Source organism: Anoplopoma fimbria, chromosome 16 (assembly GCF_027596085.1).
Source record: "Anoplopoma fimbria isolate UVic2021 breed Golden Eagle Sablefish chromosome 16, Afim_UVic_2022, whole genome shotgun sequence".
Classification (NCBI taxonomy): domain Eukaryota; kingdom Metazoa; phylum Chordata; class Actinopteri; order Perciformes; family Anoplopomatidae; genus Anoplopoma; species Anoplopoma fimbria.
In genome coordinates this window covers 12,038,251-12,056,035 of record NC_072464.1, presented here as the reverse complement: position 1 = coordinate 12,056,035, position 17,785 = coordinate 12,038,251, and the positions used below count along the sequence as shown (strand labels likewise).

General features: G+C 37.1%; 1 protein-coding gene across 3 annotated transcripts; it reads right to left on the bottom strand.

Moving 5' to 3' along the window:
* Positions 1-538: 538 nt before the first annotated feature.
* LOC129104801 (muscleblind-like protein 2a) lies at positions 539-13,608 on the bottom strand. Of its 3 annotated transcripts, XM_054615646.1 has the most exons (10): positions 13,507-13,608; positions 11,938-12,399; positions 9,440-9,604; positions 9,122-9,352; positions 8,745-8,999; positions 7,180-7,233; positions 6,657-6,807; positions 6,323-6,358; positions 5,510-5,610; positions 4,305-4,403 (listed from the first exon to the last, which is right to left on the bottom strand). In XM_054615646.1, exons 2-10 carry the CDS (start codon positions 12,109-12,111, stop codon positions 4,389-4,391), a joined length of 1,182 nt encoding a protein of 393 aa, XP_054471621.1. In that variant the 5' UTR covers positions 12,112-12,399; positions 13,507-13,608; the 3' UTR covers positions 4,305-4,388. The 3 variants fall into 3 exon arrangements, with proteins under 3 accessions (XP_054471620.1, XP_054471622.1, XP_054471621.1); XM_054615645.1 differs by lacking the exon at positions 5,510-5,610 and having other exon boundaries at positions 539-4,403; XM_054615647.1 differs by lacking the exon at positions 5,510-5,610 and having other exon boundaries at positions 539-4,403; positions 9,122-9,331.
* Positions 13,609-17,785: the final 4,177 nt, after the last annotated feature.

Genomic DNA, 17,785 nt, shown 5'->3' with positions numbered 1-17,785 from the left:
CTGCATTTTGTTGTTGCTGTCCAAAATTGGAGAATGCCGTAAAAAGACGTCACTAACGTGGGCTGATTGAATTATTGATGAGCCTGTTTACTGATCTGTACCACAGCAGGCTGCATTACCAAGACATTGCACCTGTTTGCTGTATGGAAAATCATTACATTTTACTGCGCTCTATTTATGCACTATTGTATTCAATATAATTTCATTTATTTTTATGTTATTTTATTATAATTGATTATTTTCTGGTTTTTATTTCCTATTCTTTTGAAAATATAATTTAAATGCTTTCAGGCACACTACCTGAAATAAATAATATATAAATCAAAATTATGGAAAAAGTCTTAATAATACAATCTTATTATCTGATTTCTATCCACCGAAAGACAGATCATTTTATTTATGGGTTTCAGATCCGGGTTCGGTTTGAGCCAGATCTCTAATAGAATCAACAGGCTTTCATTTTAGGTTCTTATAATGACTGCAGTTAACATTTTGTAAAAATAAATGAAACAACAGAGCTCACAGCACAGCATTTAATTGACATTTATTTATTTGCAATATTAGATATTACACAATTTTGAATTTACAGGAGCAAAACTATCCACATGAAATGTTTAATTATACACAAATTAAATAATTTTCCCAAGTAATAAAAAAAAGAAGAGGGGACAGTTTATATTCAGGACTAGATTGAACAGAATGGCACTGGCATATTTTGCGGTGTGATATAATTCAACAAGCAATGTAGCCAGTCCCATCAGGATAGTTTTGGGGTTTCATTTTGGCCTCAAACTCAAAAGTTATGTCGCAATAATGTCACAGCAAAGTTCAATTAAATGTATTTTACTTATTAGACATTATAGTACTAACAATTACCGAACAAATAAAAATTCAGGAATAGATTAAAGATAAGGCAAAGTTCAAAAAAAGCATGTCCTCTTAGTCTGACGGTTGAGAAAGTGCTTAAATCAGTCTGACCAAACATTCTTACTGTCCACATGGTTTTGACAGGGCGATCCAAATCTCAAACAACCTCCATGTGCAGGTGTATCCATGACATTCAAGTTTATTTGCCAAAAAGTGAAACAAACATTCGGTTCTATGCCTTTTTTCACAGGTAAAATAAATAAGGGAAAATATGTCATGAATCTAATAATAACCTAAACTTTTAAAGCAATCATATTATGAAAAGAGAATTAAGGTTCTAACAGCTGCTGAACCATAAACTCCAGATCGTATGACTGCAGATTCTCTGAGGGTGGATCATATGTTTGCTGCAAGATGTTAACATGCAGTGGTACCCATATAAAACACAAAATACACATTTCAAAATATATTCTCATGCACTGGATCACTTACAGTGTTTCACCATGGCATAATAAAGTCAAATATCTGACAGTACAATCTAATGTGTTTTTGTGAGGAAGAAAAACTATTTCATCCCCTACAAACATAGTTTTAATCACCGCAATTTCAGATTGCCTCAACAACACAATTAAATGACAAACTATTATCACACTATTATGAAAGTTCCTTTCCGTAAAATGTGGCCTGTACAATGCACTTTTGTACATAAAAAGCAATTCTATGGCCTTGCTCAGACAAAGGTTTGTTGTCCCTCACAGGTGACAAGGCAGTGACAGGGATGCAATGCTTGAAGATCCTCTTTGCTCCAACATTAGATCCCTGGACATAAGACGGCTTATCATAGGCTAATACAACAGACCGAGGTCCTTTGAGGAACCTCCAGCAGAGCTAAAGTCAGTTTAATAAATTACATTCATCATAAAATAGAAGAGATTACATTTTAAAAGTGTTCTTTTCTAATGTTGAACTAGTAAAATACGCAAGTATACTCCTTATATTCCAACCAATATAATGTGTGAAACTTTTCCCCCCCAAAAAAAAAAAAAAGTGAACAGATGAAATATCTCTTGGTGGATTGTCTGAGTTAATCACACAAAAGTGTACACATACACACACGTTTCATAAAACAAGAAGAAACTTATATCAGTCACTTGAAAACACATCGGAAACATTAAAGGAAAGGTTGACTTTTGAACAAGCTGATCGCAAAACAGGGAACTAAAAGTTACTTGAAAGGTGTTCAAGAGAACGTAACATATACGAGTGATTTACATCCGTTTTTAACATCCGTTACAAAGTAGGGTCATTGCATAATGTAGTGGCAACCAAACACAACTTAACTTCAATAATCCTCAACCTCTTTAAATTCTACTTTACTACATAAAGTATTTTACTGTGCATGAAGCACTTATAATCTTAAAAATGGAACTTATGAAATTAAGATGGATATTAACTCTCATACATAGTACACACATACATATTTGAGAATCAGTAAAAACTAATTGACTAATGCACTAACAAAGCATTGCAAAACATCTCTTTCTAAATGTGACTTAAGTAGAGTAGATTTAACGTGGTGATTTTTCACACAAAGCCTTTTAAATATGCATGGATATCCTCATCTGCACAATTCTTCAGGCACTTATAACATTCAAATATTACAGTACTGACAACTGATTGTAACATTAAGACCAACAGTTCACTCACTACTCATCCCTTATATGATTACAGGAACTTAGTTTGAATATAAACGGCTTCCCTATATGCTCAAGTTGAAGCAGGAGGCAGTTTCACAAAGATATTAGAGACTGGTCTATAATGTGAGGCAAGGCCTTATTTCACTAATTTTGTCTAATGGAAGCTAGTCGCAAAAATCAAGATGGGCTTATTTTAAACCTAAAGAGTAAGCCACCCTACCGCCAGGATGATAATTCCATGATAACAATCAGTGACACCTGCTGACCAGTGGCACCAAACTACCAAAGAAGGGGAAAACATGGCTCATAATTTATGGTTTTCTAACAAATTCCAAAGCGAGTATTGAGAAGGGGAAGAGTTTTTAGAGAAGAAAGTACCCTGTTGTATATTTGCAGCATTGAATATATTGTCAGTCCTTTTTCTTTAGTTAATGGAGCTTGACTGACGAGTTAGCAGAAGTACTGAGCCCTGCCACATTAAGAAGCCACATCTCAGCTGTGCTACAGGTCTGCACTTTGCTGAGATTTTATACTACTTGATGTTTTTTATACTGCAGAATTTTCCCAGTAAAATGTCCTTGTGACTGTTGAATTGAAGCATTTTCTGCTGAGCGGATTGAGGAGGTTACACGATCAGAATTGAGTCCTACTGAAGACAATCGAGAACTACGCAACGTTTTGCTACAGATAAATTAAGACAGCTGAATCCGACTGTTGGTTTGACCTAACCCAAAGGCTATCTTTGTGAAACTGGCTCCAGAAGTCAAAACCATTTACATATACATCAACAAGTCAACCATCACTGTGACAGATAATCCAATTATTTTTTTGTAATAAAGAGGAGGAAATCTAAATGTTTTAATCCTTGTTGCCTCACTTCCTTAAAGAAAATGTATCTGCAGCAAATAGATTATACAGTATTTTGACAGAGCAAACATACTGTATATGCAATGCAAAGGCACACCAGGAGGTGGAGCACTGATCCTGTTCTCTGAGGCTGACAGGGTAAACAAGACGGATGGACTAACCTAAGAACATTTAAAGGAAACTATTGTGTGGTGTTTTACTATTGAGTTTGAAATAATTAAAGCTGGCACTAGATAAACAATCATTAATGGAAATAATAGTTTACATTAGACATTCAAGAAAGGAAATATAAGTTGTTGCTCAAAATCTTGAGGATACAATTTTAACAATCTCTGATATAGGACTCCTTTTCACCTGGTCTTAACATGTATGGTTTTCAGATTAAATCTGTCCTGCTCATCTCCTCCTCTTGTAGTATTTACATAATTATAATCTGTCAGTAAACAATATTTATATTTGTTTCCATATCAGTTAACGTTAATGCGTTACTACTGTATCTCTTCTGCCTGTTTTTGTTTAATCTTCATGTGTGTCCTGGTTGGATTTGTTCAGAAAAGGTAACTTTTATGTATGAGGCTCCTATATGTGAACTGTAGACACATTGTATTTTGACTCATTAACTGGCTAAATGCCCTTCTGACCTTGTCAGAATTGGTTTAGGAAATAGAAACCAGGATATTATGCACATTACTGAGGATGCATGTTAATGCGGGTGCAAAGGCGCGTGCATACAATGATCTTCTGTGACACTTTTCTAACACAGTATAATCCTAGTAATTGAGTTATGTAATTTATTATTAGATTGAAGTATTGTCTACAATACAATACTTTTTCATCAGTGATGTTATCAGCATGCAGCTTGTTGTAGGTTGTGTGTGGTGTTAACAGAATATTTACAGAGCAGTTGTTTGGCGTCTTTAACAGCAGCAACACGGCACAGACTTCTGTTTCTGATGGTTACTTGAGGATGATCTGTTTCAGGAGAGAAATACAGTACATTTAGTGGTTGCATACAATAGAAATACACTTGGTCCAAATGTGTTTTTGATACATACATACAGACAAAATTGCTCATCAAGAATCATCATTGTGATGGGTATAAATTGATAAAATGAAATGAAACAAAAACCTTAACTGCCTAAACTCTTGATATAGAATTTTCCCTAAGCTCTTTAAAAATATTTCCCCATCTTAAGAATTTTTTTATTGCCATGTATGTCATGTATTTATATACCAATACATAAAATTGAAATATTGCACCAGTATTTAATGCATGATTTTATATACAATAATAATAAAAACAAACAGCATTATACAACATTGGATAACTCCACTGCACTGCAAGTTAAAGTCACATCTGTGAAGATGTTTTATATTTGTGAATATGATACTACACTTATGAAATGTATGTTTGAACTAAGAAGGGATGATGATTATCAAAGTAAAGAATGTTGTTTTCGAGCATCAAATATTTTACGTAGACTACTCTACAATATCCATTGATCAAAACGACAAACGTTTGAGCGTGGGCAGCTGAAGCTTCCAAAGTATAAATAATACATATCTGTCAAAAGTCAAATATGCATCAGATTATTAAAAGACACACAGTTTAAAATCTTCAGTCCTGAAAAATCTCTCATTACACTTACAAATTAAACCCTAATCAGGACCGTATATTTTCACAGATGATAATAGTACAATTAATTCAAATATGAATTAATAAGTACAACCAGTATGACAAGTACCCAAGCTAATACTGTGTTTAAGTATTTAAAGAGCCTCTTTGAACTGCATATTAAGTAATGAAACAGACTCTGACATGGAACAAAGCCAAAAACATGCAATAAAGAATAGATGCAAGACAAATATGTGCACTGTCAGGGATGTCTCTCGTCAGGGAAAGGGTTGAAATGCAGACTACTGTAGTTCTACTGATGGTCTACAGGTAGATGAAGCTGAATGACAAGCAATGCAAGCAGGGCAATGCAATATTGATGAAGCAGCTCCCCTGATTTAAAGATGAAGCACGTACTCAGAGCTCAAGGATCTATAGAAGAAAGCTTTAAAAAGGAGCAAACCTGATTGGCTGGTGCTGGCGCTGTTGCTGCGTAGGGGACACTTGTGGCGGGAGCAGTTGCTGCAGAGACAGTAGCAGGCGTAGCACTGTACATCATGGGGACTTTTTCAGGAAGGGAACCATGAAAGCAATGAGAAGGGAGGTGGAGCATTATGGTAACCATAGCAATGTTTTTTCTCTCTCTTGCCAGGCAAATACAATATGACATTAGCAGCAAGCCATCATTGGGTTAGAACCAGCAGATGGCATGTGATCACACGGCAAAGCAAGACAGCAGGGGAGAACATAAAAGGAGAGCTGATAAGAGATAATATTAGGAAATCTGTCCATGATTTGACATCCCTAAAGAAATAGAATTTACAGCAACGCCATCAGACATGATCACAGAGGTTTTTTTTAAAGATATTTGAGCAGTTTTAATCATGTAAAACATGATATAAAAATCATTGAAGTGAATATAAGGGATGCTGATCAAATTTCCTAATCCATGGTTTGTGGTAATTCTACAAACAAAATCCAACAATGTGCTTAATTTTTTATATTCTGTTTAGCCAGCTGAAATGATATTTGAGAAATTATTCTTGATATATCAAAAGAAAGTATATACCACAAGAGTGGAATATAAAACAAAAACCCAAATATGCAACAAAAAACTAAATATTTACAGAAAAAATAAATAAAATAATTCTCTCTGATTATTTTAAAATGTGGTTTTAATGGTGAATAACAACATTTCCAGATCACTATGAAAGCTTCCCTCATATTCTACGTTGATAATGAGACATACTTTACAATTAATAAGGAAAGGACCTACCAATGCCGTTACCGGGAGTCATGCAGAAGACGGAACCTGTGTGATTAAGAAAACAAAAAAGAGACTACATTTAGCGTGACTGACACATAACAATGTGGTCACACTGGCATGAGACCACATGAATACATCGTTAGTGTAGTAAGCATACAAATTGCGACCCATAGTCAAAGATGCAAGTTCAATTAAGTAAATACTACATCGTTTTTTCCTTACAGCAAGTCACAATAAAAGTGTGAATGATATTTGTGAGCAGTACACTTATCAAATTTAAAAGCAAGAAAAGAGTGTTAAATTCCTGTATTAAATTTGATCCACACTAAGCATAGGAGCTCACCTGTGGGGTAAAATGCAGCATGGGGATGCTGCAGCTGTGTGTTGGCCAGAGCCTGTTGGTAGTGCAAAAAACTGGGGCTAAGGAGAGAGTTGGCCCAGCTGCTCTTCTCATAAGCTGGTCTCTTTGGTAGGGGTAGACTGTAAGGGTAGGCCTGAAAGGAAACAAGAGAAGACATGACACAACAACACTTTCTCTTCTCTCTCTTCATCTACTTTTAAATAAATTTACACTTAATATTTAGTATGCATTTACAAAAATATGGAAAAAACGGCAAACACAACTACACAATAAAGGTGATTGTTATCACATAGTGGAAAAATCAAGCATGTTTTAGGATACAAATATGAATGGAATAACCAAAAATGTTAAATAATCTATCAAATTAAGCATTTAAAGCTACTGATGATGACTGTGTACACAAAGACTATATGAGATTTGAAGAAGCTTTAAATCACAATGACAAAAAATGAAAAGTTATCACAGTACGATTAATAGCTACAACCAAAGCAAAAGGTGAAAATACCAGGTCTACAGTTGCCTCGAGGGATCGCTTCATTGCTTTGGCAGTCGACTGAGTCTTTTAATAGCAGGCAGCGAGCACATGATGGCAGTGGGCCAATGGGATTCAAGCGTTTAACATACAGGTAACAGCAAGCAGAGGTGCGTCATGGGGGACAGCATTGTGGATAGGTGAGAAGGGGAAAACAAAAACAAAATAATCTGAATGTAGTATACAACATAAAACACAATATTCATGCACAGTAACCAAAATAACCAATTAAAGGACACACTAACTAAAGACTCCTTCATTAGTAGATCAACATTGGAAACACAGATTCACAATGACAGGGCAAAATCTTGTATACTTTTATACTGTATATTGATCAGTATAATAATAATAATAATAATATTAATATTACTCAATCAGAATTTGTTAATTGTAATCAAAACACTACCACTTACATGATGCAATCAGTGCAATATAAACACTATGTAATTTTGAAAACATACACAGATTTTACAACATTTTCAGGAAGGGATAACAATGTAATGCACATCAAGCACTGAATGTTTTGATTGTTAAATGAAAAATGATTTGGTTTTATGACCAACATCACAAATAAAGAGTTGAAATAACCATGTATGCAATGTTATAACACACAGAATGCGGAGCTCTATTTACTACAAACACATTATGGTTTATGATGGGATGGCAGATGCCTTCTCTACTTGTACTGTACACCATAATTCCCTCTGTGAGTTTCAAATACGATCTGAATTTCATGCAACAAAAACATTATGTGAATGTAAGTAACCATAAAAGATGATGTTAATGAAATGTGACGTAGATGGTCTATGAAGGGCAGGAAGGCACATTTTACTGAAGCCTAATGGCAAGTGAGAGACCTGAAAATGCATTACCTTTTTTATTTTAAGATAATGTTAAAACTGAAACCAATCCAGGAAACGTTTAAAGATATTACTGAAATGATGAAGGGGAAACTGTCAGGTTGGTCCATAATACATAACAGATTACTCTGATCTTTAGTGCACTTTTCCATGCAGGCAGTTATTAGAAAGCTTTGCCATTACAATTATTCATAATGTATAGCACTTTGTATACTGTATAGCACTGTTTAACAAGCCATTTCTCAGTTAACTGCGATATGGCAACTTTCTGTCTATGAAGTGCCTGGTGCATGTGCCAACATAGAAAATGTGCATATTTTCGTTGGGCCTATTTAAAGGCACTAGCCTTGAAATGTCAGCAAAAAAAACCCAGCTCCATCATAAAAAAACCAAAGTGCAGGACAGCTCCGAATTTTACTGACTAATCTAATCTTATTTCATCCTTCCTTATAATCTATGTTCTTAATTATCAGAAGAGAAACAGACAAAGTGCAGATTTCCGAATTTATGATTATACATCAGGTACAATTTGGCGGCATACTATGCCACTAAATGAACTGTGCCATTACAAATAATAGTTTAGAAATATGTAGTGCTCCACATTCAGTGATGTCATGGCAAACACAATTACACCAAAAACCCCCATATTATTGGCCAAATAAATAAGTCTGGTCTTACCATGGCTGCAGCTGCGGCCTGGGCGGCCACGACTGTGTGATTGCCTTGCTGTTGACTGGATTTGATTTTGGCCTGCAAGTGTGCAGGCGGGTGAAAATACTTGCACTTCTCCCTGGAGCAGCGGCTCTTGATGTAGTCCATGCAAACAGTGACAGTGTTATCTGTGGTGTCAATCATTGGGCTGTCACTGGGGTGAGCAAAGCGGCAATCTGTCTCCCCTCTTGCACAGTTTCCCCTCTGAAACTCGCGGCACACCTGAGAGGAGCAATTATAGAAAACTGTGACAAGAATGCAGCATTTCAGCATGTAGCCAGATGCTGTCAACACACATAACTACTAATTAAGGGTTAAAATCCCTCCTTGTGTTGCATGAATACCTCTAGTTTGTCTGTACGCTGCAGCTTCTGTGAGGGAGAAGAAGAAGAAGACGAAGAGGAGGAGGAGGAGGAGCTCTGGACTGTAACAGAAGGGTTCCCAGAAACAAGGACCGGGGTGCTGGAGAGGTTGTCTGTTGAGATGAGGCTCATTCCGTGGCCTAAAGGTGTCATGTATGAACCATAACCAAGACCAGTATTTGTACCCAGTCCCTGTGTAACATGAAATGTCGGCTATGAGGGAAAATGTAACATATTACAAGCGAGACAAGCACCATAACACAAGTAGAAGTTACTCCCTGATGACTATGAGGACCTTACCATAGGCTGCAGGCTGGGTCCCGGCATCATAAGCTGCATCTGTTGGGCAAGCACGGCTGCTGCTGTCTTCTGCTGGATGAGGTTGTTGCGCCCGTTTATCTCTAACTGGGTTTTTAAGTGTGAAGGTGGATGAAGATACTTGCAGTTTTCTCTTGAGCATCGGCCCTGTATTCAGGGAAAATAGAAACGGCATAGAGAACACTTAAGATTGCAGGAAGGTGATCGTAGTATTTCTCTAAAATCATCATGTTATTTTCTATCATGAAAAAATATACTTGTTGTTTTGAAACAGTGGCTTTAATTATTGAGATGCAAGAATCCTCCTCCAGCATGAAAGTCAGATCTGACACACATCTATCCATCACAACCTACACAACTGAACTTCTCACCTACATAAAGGTCACAATATTGTCCATATTGACACTGAATGTTAGCTTTGGATGTAGATTATGTGCCAATATAAATGGAATAAACAAACAGTGCTGTAAAGGCCATGATGGTCCAATAGGAATCCAATGGTTTATTTGCTTTATATTTCAACAGTCTGGTCATTAAGCTTAAGTATTACTATCTCATTTTAGACTTTTAAATGAGCCTACCAATATCATTTCTGTCAATCAAGCATCTGGATGAGCCTAACCAGAGGTTAGCTTCCCCTGCCCTTCATATTCAAATCAAGTTAGCTAATTTCATATCATTTGCATTTCTCCCAAGAGATTTATATTAATTATTTTCAGTTAATATCCATGTAGGTTTCATTAGTCTGGATTTAGCTGAGAAAATGCAGTGCCAAGAGAGTATTAACCCCCCTTTTAATGTTGGATGTTTTATTGTTATACAACTCTCTAGTTTACAGTAGCTTGTAAGTTTAAAAATGGAAGTATGCCTTGCGTATTAAACTGGCATAAAGGTTCTTCTGCCACAGCTATGGAGGGCTTGCTTAAACTGAGTTTGACGAGGAAGCTCCATTGACTACTCTGTCTTGCCTGTACGTAGCAAGAGATGCATGAAGAGATGAACGGGTATGCTTATGAGAAGTCTGAGTCGTGAGAGCTAACCACTGGAAACAGCTAACGTTTGTGTATTAACAGGACTCTTACCTGCTTAAGGGAAGTCATGAGATACTAGTTACAATAGCAAAGCATGTGCACAATCTGTATAATGAAGTTAACTCTGTTAGGAGTAATTGATGAGTGGGCAGAGAACTTTGACAGCAATTGTTTTGACCTGAAATTAAACATGTTTATAAAATGCCATTGGACAAGCCAAAAAACTGCAAAGTAAGAGCAAAGAACATTTGCTTGGAAAGCACCACTTGGGCAGCATTTTTATATTGGTCCTTTTTAATAAATAAAGGTTGACATTATACCAGAAGAACAGATATTTGATGACACCTCAGACAAAAGCCTATTCATAAAGACATTAAGATTCATGTAACATCATCACATGACTGCAACAACTGTTAGCTGACCTCATATTTCCATCCTCTTAACAGGCTGTGATTCTAGGTTATCCTGCAATTCTGAAAACAAGTTCATATAAGGCTTTTAAAATTTTAAAATCACTCACCTACTCACCACAATAGGGATTCAACATCTCTTTTGTGTAGAATTGTTCTATTGTTTATTTGCCAAAATGTCCACAATTTAGTCAATCTAAATATATTGATCTAAATATATTGATCTAAATATTTTGACGGAAAAATTGATGCCGGTCAAATCAATAACTGTTGCTTTTAGAAGGAACAAGGAATGTTATTTTTGTTAAAGCCTTTGGTCCAGGCCAGACCACCGGAGCACAGATAAAGCCTTGTGCCCAGACAAGCTGTGTATAAAGTGCCTACAGTAAGGAGATAAGACGATGACTCAACATGAGCATAATCCTGGGGGCAAAGCTGTATTGTGTGGTGATAGTGAATATGTGAGACTGGATTAAGGCAGCCTTGGTCTCATTCAAGGCCACTGAGCAAACGAGAGAATAAACTGGCTGTAATCCAACATCTGAAATGTATTTTACTCTATGTTTTTGGAAAAGTTGCTCTTTAAATATGGTTAAACAAACACTGGAGCTATTCGGGATGGAAGATAAAGCTTTGTGATTGCAGGTTTTGCTCTGTGGTTTGACATCATCTGTACAGTATATTATTAAACATTTCAGTGCAGAAAACTATGAATTATAGGGATCATTTTAAAAACTCAAACTCTGACCCATGTCCTGTTTTTATCACTGTAAGCTTGGTAGACCTGCAGGTTTAACTGTTTCTGATAGGACAGGCTACTTAGATGGAACCTGCATCCTAAAGAGCACTCTGAATAATCCCAAAACATTTCAAACGTTTCAAGAGCACAAAGGTTGGAAAAAGAAAAAAACTATTTTAAAATTAATGATTGATTGATTGATTTGGCATAAAGCAATATATAACAATTCACTAAGGGACACAGGTAACAACTTTTGTGGCGTATAAAGTAATTTTAATGAGGGTGTGCAGTATTTCTTACCTTCAGTGAGTCAAAGCAGGCAACAACTCTCCCATTGTCAACTAGGCAGCTCTTCGGTGGATGAGCAAATTTGCATTCCTCATCACTGCGTGAACAGTTTCCTCGCTGAAACTGTCGACAGACTTCCAGGGTAAGCCATTTTGTGTCTCTTACTGAGGAAATGTTCATCGCCATGACCGAAGGTTATAATCATAAATTAAATGTTTTAAGTTAATCTATTGGGCCTCATACAACGAAAGCTGTAGGTTGGCTTTATGTGCAAAGTCCTCTTTTAAAACAACCTGGTGAGTCCTCCATCAGCTGGTGCAGAATGATCAGATGGCTGGCGGTGGCAAAGGACTTGCAGCTGAGGTATCCTGTGTTGGTGCTTGAGTCTGGCCTTAATGAAAGCACAGGCCAGCAATGTAGACGGACCAACCTCAAGTCAAGGATATCTTCTCAAAGGCACTTTTTGTTGGTGATCTGAAAGACGAAAGGCAGAATTTGTATCCAAACAAAAATTACAACTATGGTGCAATTAGTCTACACTGATAACATCTTATGTACTTTCTTCTATTCAAAAGAGTCCCTTCTATAGAGCAATCTGTTCTTTAGCCATCTAAAGCAAAAAGCAGATTAGGTCAAGCAATAACAAATGTGAGCTTTTGTAATTAGTCAAGTTATATTTGGTTATGTCATTCCCGAGAGCCAAATTGTTTAAGTCATTTCCTTAACAGAAACACCCAGTCATTCTCTGGTTCCAGCTTCTCAAATGTGAGAAATCTCCTGAAGACATCATCTTGGAGTTTGGGATAAACTGATAGACATTTTGTGGGTTAAACAATTACTCAATAAAATATTTCGCTAGTTGCAGCTCTAAATAGACAAGACCTGACAAGTCAAACACCAACGGCGTACTGGGACTAACAAAATGATAAGAGCGGAATACATTTAGGAGGAGTCAGAGCTTTTAGAACACAGCAGCAAGTATAAAACAAACTACGCAACTGACTAGCTGTCAGCGTCTCAGTTGTTGTGCTAGTCTGGGATGTGTAGCTGGTGTCATGGTAATCAATCAATCAATCAATCAATCAATCAATCAATCAATCAATCAATCAATCAATCAATCAATCACAGTACAGTACAGTACAGTACAGTGTGTAAACATTTTCAAAGCTCCAATCCGATATCAGATATGCTCACTTTTTGCCCCCCAAAGCACATACAGATTAGATGAAACAAAGATAAAGCTTAAACACACACCATGTTCTGTGTCAAACACAAACGGGATAGTCAGACCAGCACACTGACTGGTAAAACACACAGGAAGTTGCTGAGCAGGCAGAAAAGGTGGTTAAATCGAGAGCAGAATAAATATTTACAAGAGTTGGGAGTTTTTCCCACTGGGAGCAAGTAACATGGTCTACAATGTTACTTACAAGACTGAAAAGGCACATATTCAGAATAAACTCTGCTGTTTACCCAGAGCTTCTGCTATAGCAGCCGCTCTGCTTAACTGCATGCTATCCCACAGCATACTGCAGCAAATTCCTTTGGGCGCAAGTCAGGAAACAGAGCAAAGGGACCTACCTCTCTCACTTCGTGTAGCTCTAGAGAACTTCTGTCCCGGACCGAGAATTTAGGTTAAAGATACAACTTTTAACTGTTTTAACTTTTTAATATGATGACCATAACAACAGCCATGGACTTCCTCTCCGTTCCACGGATTCAGTGACCAAAGAATTTCTCTACACAACAGTAAAATCTGTCTGTGCAACTCTGGCTGAAACATTTCCACAGCCACCCCCCCTTCCTGTCTGGGTGCCAGCCCCCTGGAAGGAACCTCCCAGTCAGAAATCAGCCAATAGAAAACCAGGAGCTGTGGCACTGTTTGTTTACAGCTTGGAGCAAGACACTTCTAGCAGTCGACCTTTTTTAAATGAAATATAATTAGTTAAGAAGAGACTGAATTCAACACTTATAGTGCAGGCACAAGAAATGATATACCTACTAACACTATACAAACCTTTTGCCAGAATGAGTCGATGTACAGAGCTTATAGCACATCAATGTACAATATGTCCAGAACATGCTTTACACAGTGCTCTGCAAGCAAGTTAGTACAATTTATGTACTATAGGCCTATGTCATAAGCTCCATTTTGCATTACTTGCTGGTCAATCAAAGCTAAAAACAGACTCAGTATTTTTCTAATTTAATTTTGTGTAATTACAACTCCCTAATTTGTCATGAAGAACTGTAAAAGTCCACCACCATTACATTTACTGTTGTACCACAACTGCACTTCCAAAGAATGCAATATAACAAAAATCTAATTTCTCATGCAATACAAATGACCCACTATAACATGGTTATAATATGGTTATACTGTAAATCTTCATGCCCCCCCCCAAAACATCTGCAACTACCCCTAATAACACAGTGTTGATCCAAGATCATACACCTAGAATTTGCAAAGATGCATACATGATGAATTCACTTCCCAATGCATACTGACTTTCGATATGTTACTTCTCACTCAGAAGGGTATTTCCTGTAACATTCATAATGACAAATCTGAAAATATGTATTTCTGACACATGCATTTTGTTATGCACGTGTTGTTGTGTTTAAATCGTGTGTGTAGGGTTGTTGTCCACATTTGAAGGAAGGGGAAAGGTGAATTTCGCTTGTCTGATAATGGATGTCCCGCCCATACCACCTTAGTGTATATACTGCACAGATAACGTTATGTCTCTTCATTAACAAACAGCAGAAAACACGACCGCCCTCCAATGACTGTCAACCCAAACCCTGACATCAACGTCGTGCACAGTCTGGTGCATGGAGGGCAGCATGTTGACGACAAGTCTCTGATTTGCATTCTCATCCTCGGCTACTTTAGCTAGCTAATGAAACATACTTAGCTCGCTAAAGCTAAATGCACCGCTGTCATGTTGCTAGCAGCGTAGACAACACTTACCTGAGCGTGGACGTGCACTAGCTTAAGTTAGCCGCACTGCTAGCCGAGGAGCGCACCTGCTTACCTCATCACCACGGAGGAGCCGCTCTCTCCCAGAGGAAATCACGCACCAGCTAGGACAGACACCACGACAGTGCCACTGAACTAACGAGAACAAGATGTGCAACAACCCACGTTACGTGTTGCTCTGTTCGTGGAGTTAAATCTTGTTATTTCGACCTCGTTTCTTCTTTACTTTACTGTAGCACTGCACAGATTTAAGCTAAGCAACAAGCTTCTGACAGCTTACTGTACGGTCGTCAGTTTGGTGTGATGACGGGGGTTTCACGGGGTGAGCTGAGAAGCACGTATGTCATCGATAATTAAATATGCAACGTTTAGAATAGAGAACATTAAAAAACATGTTATATTACTATGTAAATGCATTAAGTTAATTTTAACGTAGTCATATTTTGGCAAAAAAGAGACCCTTCTGTAACTTATCCCCCCCCCGCATTCCCCCCACCTACGACGGGAAAGTGGTATGATCCACACGAATGCCAGTAGAGTGAAAGGGCAAGGGTTTGCTTGTTACCAAGGGAACAGCAAAAAAAAAAAGTGCGTTTTTCTGGATCAGTTTAATGCTTTAATTTAAGCTTTCACGCAAAAATACAATCTAATAAACGAAGTATATTAATATGATTTTGGCAAAAGAATAGTGTGATGTCAATATTCTTCCCAATAATTTTCATTAATTCATATTGATGAAGTATGTGTCCTGAAGAGTTGTGTATATAATTTATTTGTATGAGAAATAATAGTAATGTAAGGCTTTTAAAGAGTTATACTGAAAAATCTGTGACTTGTATTATCAGTGTAGGAAGCAAAGCAGTGGGCGAATTAATTGGTCTGCTCAAGGTCAAATAGGATTGATGCTAACCTAGATAAGATCAGTCAGGGTGGTTTAGAGGGAGGGAGACAGACATAAGATTCTTTATGTTAATAAAATATTTCTACAATAACGATGAAAATAAATCTATGTCACTGCCACATAAGACTGTCTTATCTGTTTAGTGCTAGACTTTACAAAGCATGTGCCCCTAAGTTGTATTGCTATTTTTTCTTGTCATTCATTTTCTAACTAACTGGTTGGCTGAAATCATGGAGAGCACCTCCTTGTTTCCAGTAGATTTAAAAGTGGTACTATATGGGAGGATGAACCATTTGTCTGAACACATCAGAACATAGAAAAAGATCAGCAGCCTGTCATTTTATTGTGTGACAGTGATGGTCATGATCCACCTAATTGGCTAGCATTCCTACAGAAATGTATGCGTGCTGAGGATGGTGTTAGGAGGAGCACCTGCCTTGCTGTTTCACTGAAAAATATAAAAACATCACAGGAAAAAAATGGGTTTTGAATGCTTTGAGTGGCATTATTCAGGGGGAGGGGAACGACAAATGAATCAATGTCATTTGGCATATTAATTTTGTACTTCAAAAATGGTGTGATCTTTGTGTGTGGCGAATGTAACATTTTACCCATACTTGCCATAAAGTAATTTGGCCATTGTTGGTGCTCATGCAAAATACAGGCACAAACCAGTTGTGATTAATTGATTGATTACCTTCCTTTTATATGTCTCCAGGCTTCTTGAAGCAACCGATGAGATTAATCTGAACTGTCATAGTGACAGATCACTTAAAAAAACTGGAGATGTGGCATCAAGTGCCACAGGGAAAGGTCACCATATTGCTCCCTTTGAGGAGAATGTCACTGTCAAAACGACTCAAATATAATAACAAAGAGAATGCAGAAATCCCTGCTTTCATTTATTTGACCTTAACCCTGTTTGTTGTTCACATATCATTTTATTTACACTCAATTTAATAGTACCTGACATCACTGTGGCTTTGATAGGTGTCACATTTGGAGTTCTTTTCATTCACATGAACTTTCACAGAAGTTAAACTGTGCAATGTGGGTTAACAAACCTATTCTTTCAACATAAACTGCTGTTCATCACTCAGTCAACCTGCTTAACTTGAAATGGTACTTACTTGAGTAGTCACTGCTTGTTAACACCAGAAAAGATGAGGAAATGACTATGTTTTTTATGGACTTTTTGTCATGAAACTGATAAAAAAGATACACTATAACCACTTAAGATCTCTTTTACTACAAATAAGACAAATGCTAATCAAGTTTTTCTTAATCCTATCCAGTTCTAAGTTTCTTTCAAAACAACATTTACCACTGATATGAACTAATTCTGCTCTCCTTTACCTTTAAACAGTTTATAAACCTCAAGAAGAACACAATGTAAAGCATTTGGTTGTACTGTACACTGTACTTGCAACATTCCCATCTAGTGGTAAAAAATGTAAAGGAAGCAAAGCTGAACTGATGGTTGTGTTCAAGAATAATAGAGAGGCGCATTTCTTTTTCCATTCATTACATTTATTGAAAAAAAATGTAATAAGGAAAACTGGGGATTTCTTGAGTGTTTATAGGAATTAACAGCCAGTAGAACAATCAGGTGACCCAAGATAAGCAGCGATTCTATCATGTGGCCAGCAGATGTCAGTCCTCTCTAAAATATAATTTTACAAATTGACATACCTAGAGGCTCAACAGGGGAGATGCAGGATGGTCCAGAAACCCAATGGTGAGGTGTTAGTTTTGTAATGCAAGCTGTATCACATCCTCTGCACACTGATGGTGTGCAATGTGGGTAAATAGACCTGCATGTTAAAATGAGGATCAATAGCAATATTCAGAGTCTTGCTTGTACTGTTCTCTGATCTGACCATATCTACAAGCTCAGCCTGGTCCAGATCTACAAAATCAATGTGAATATGAACGTTAAACAAAAGCAAAGTTTGTCTTTTTGGGGAATTCCTGCT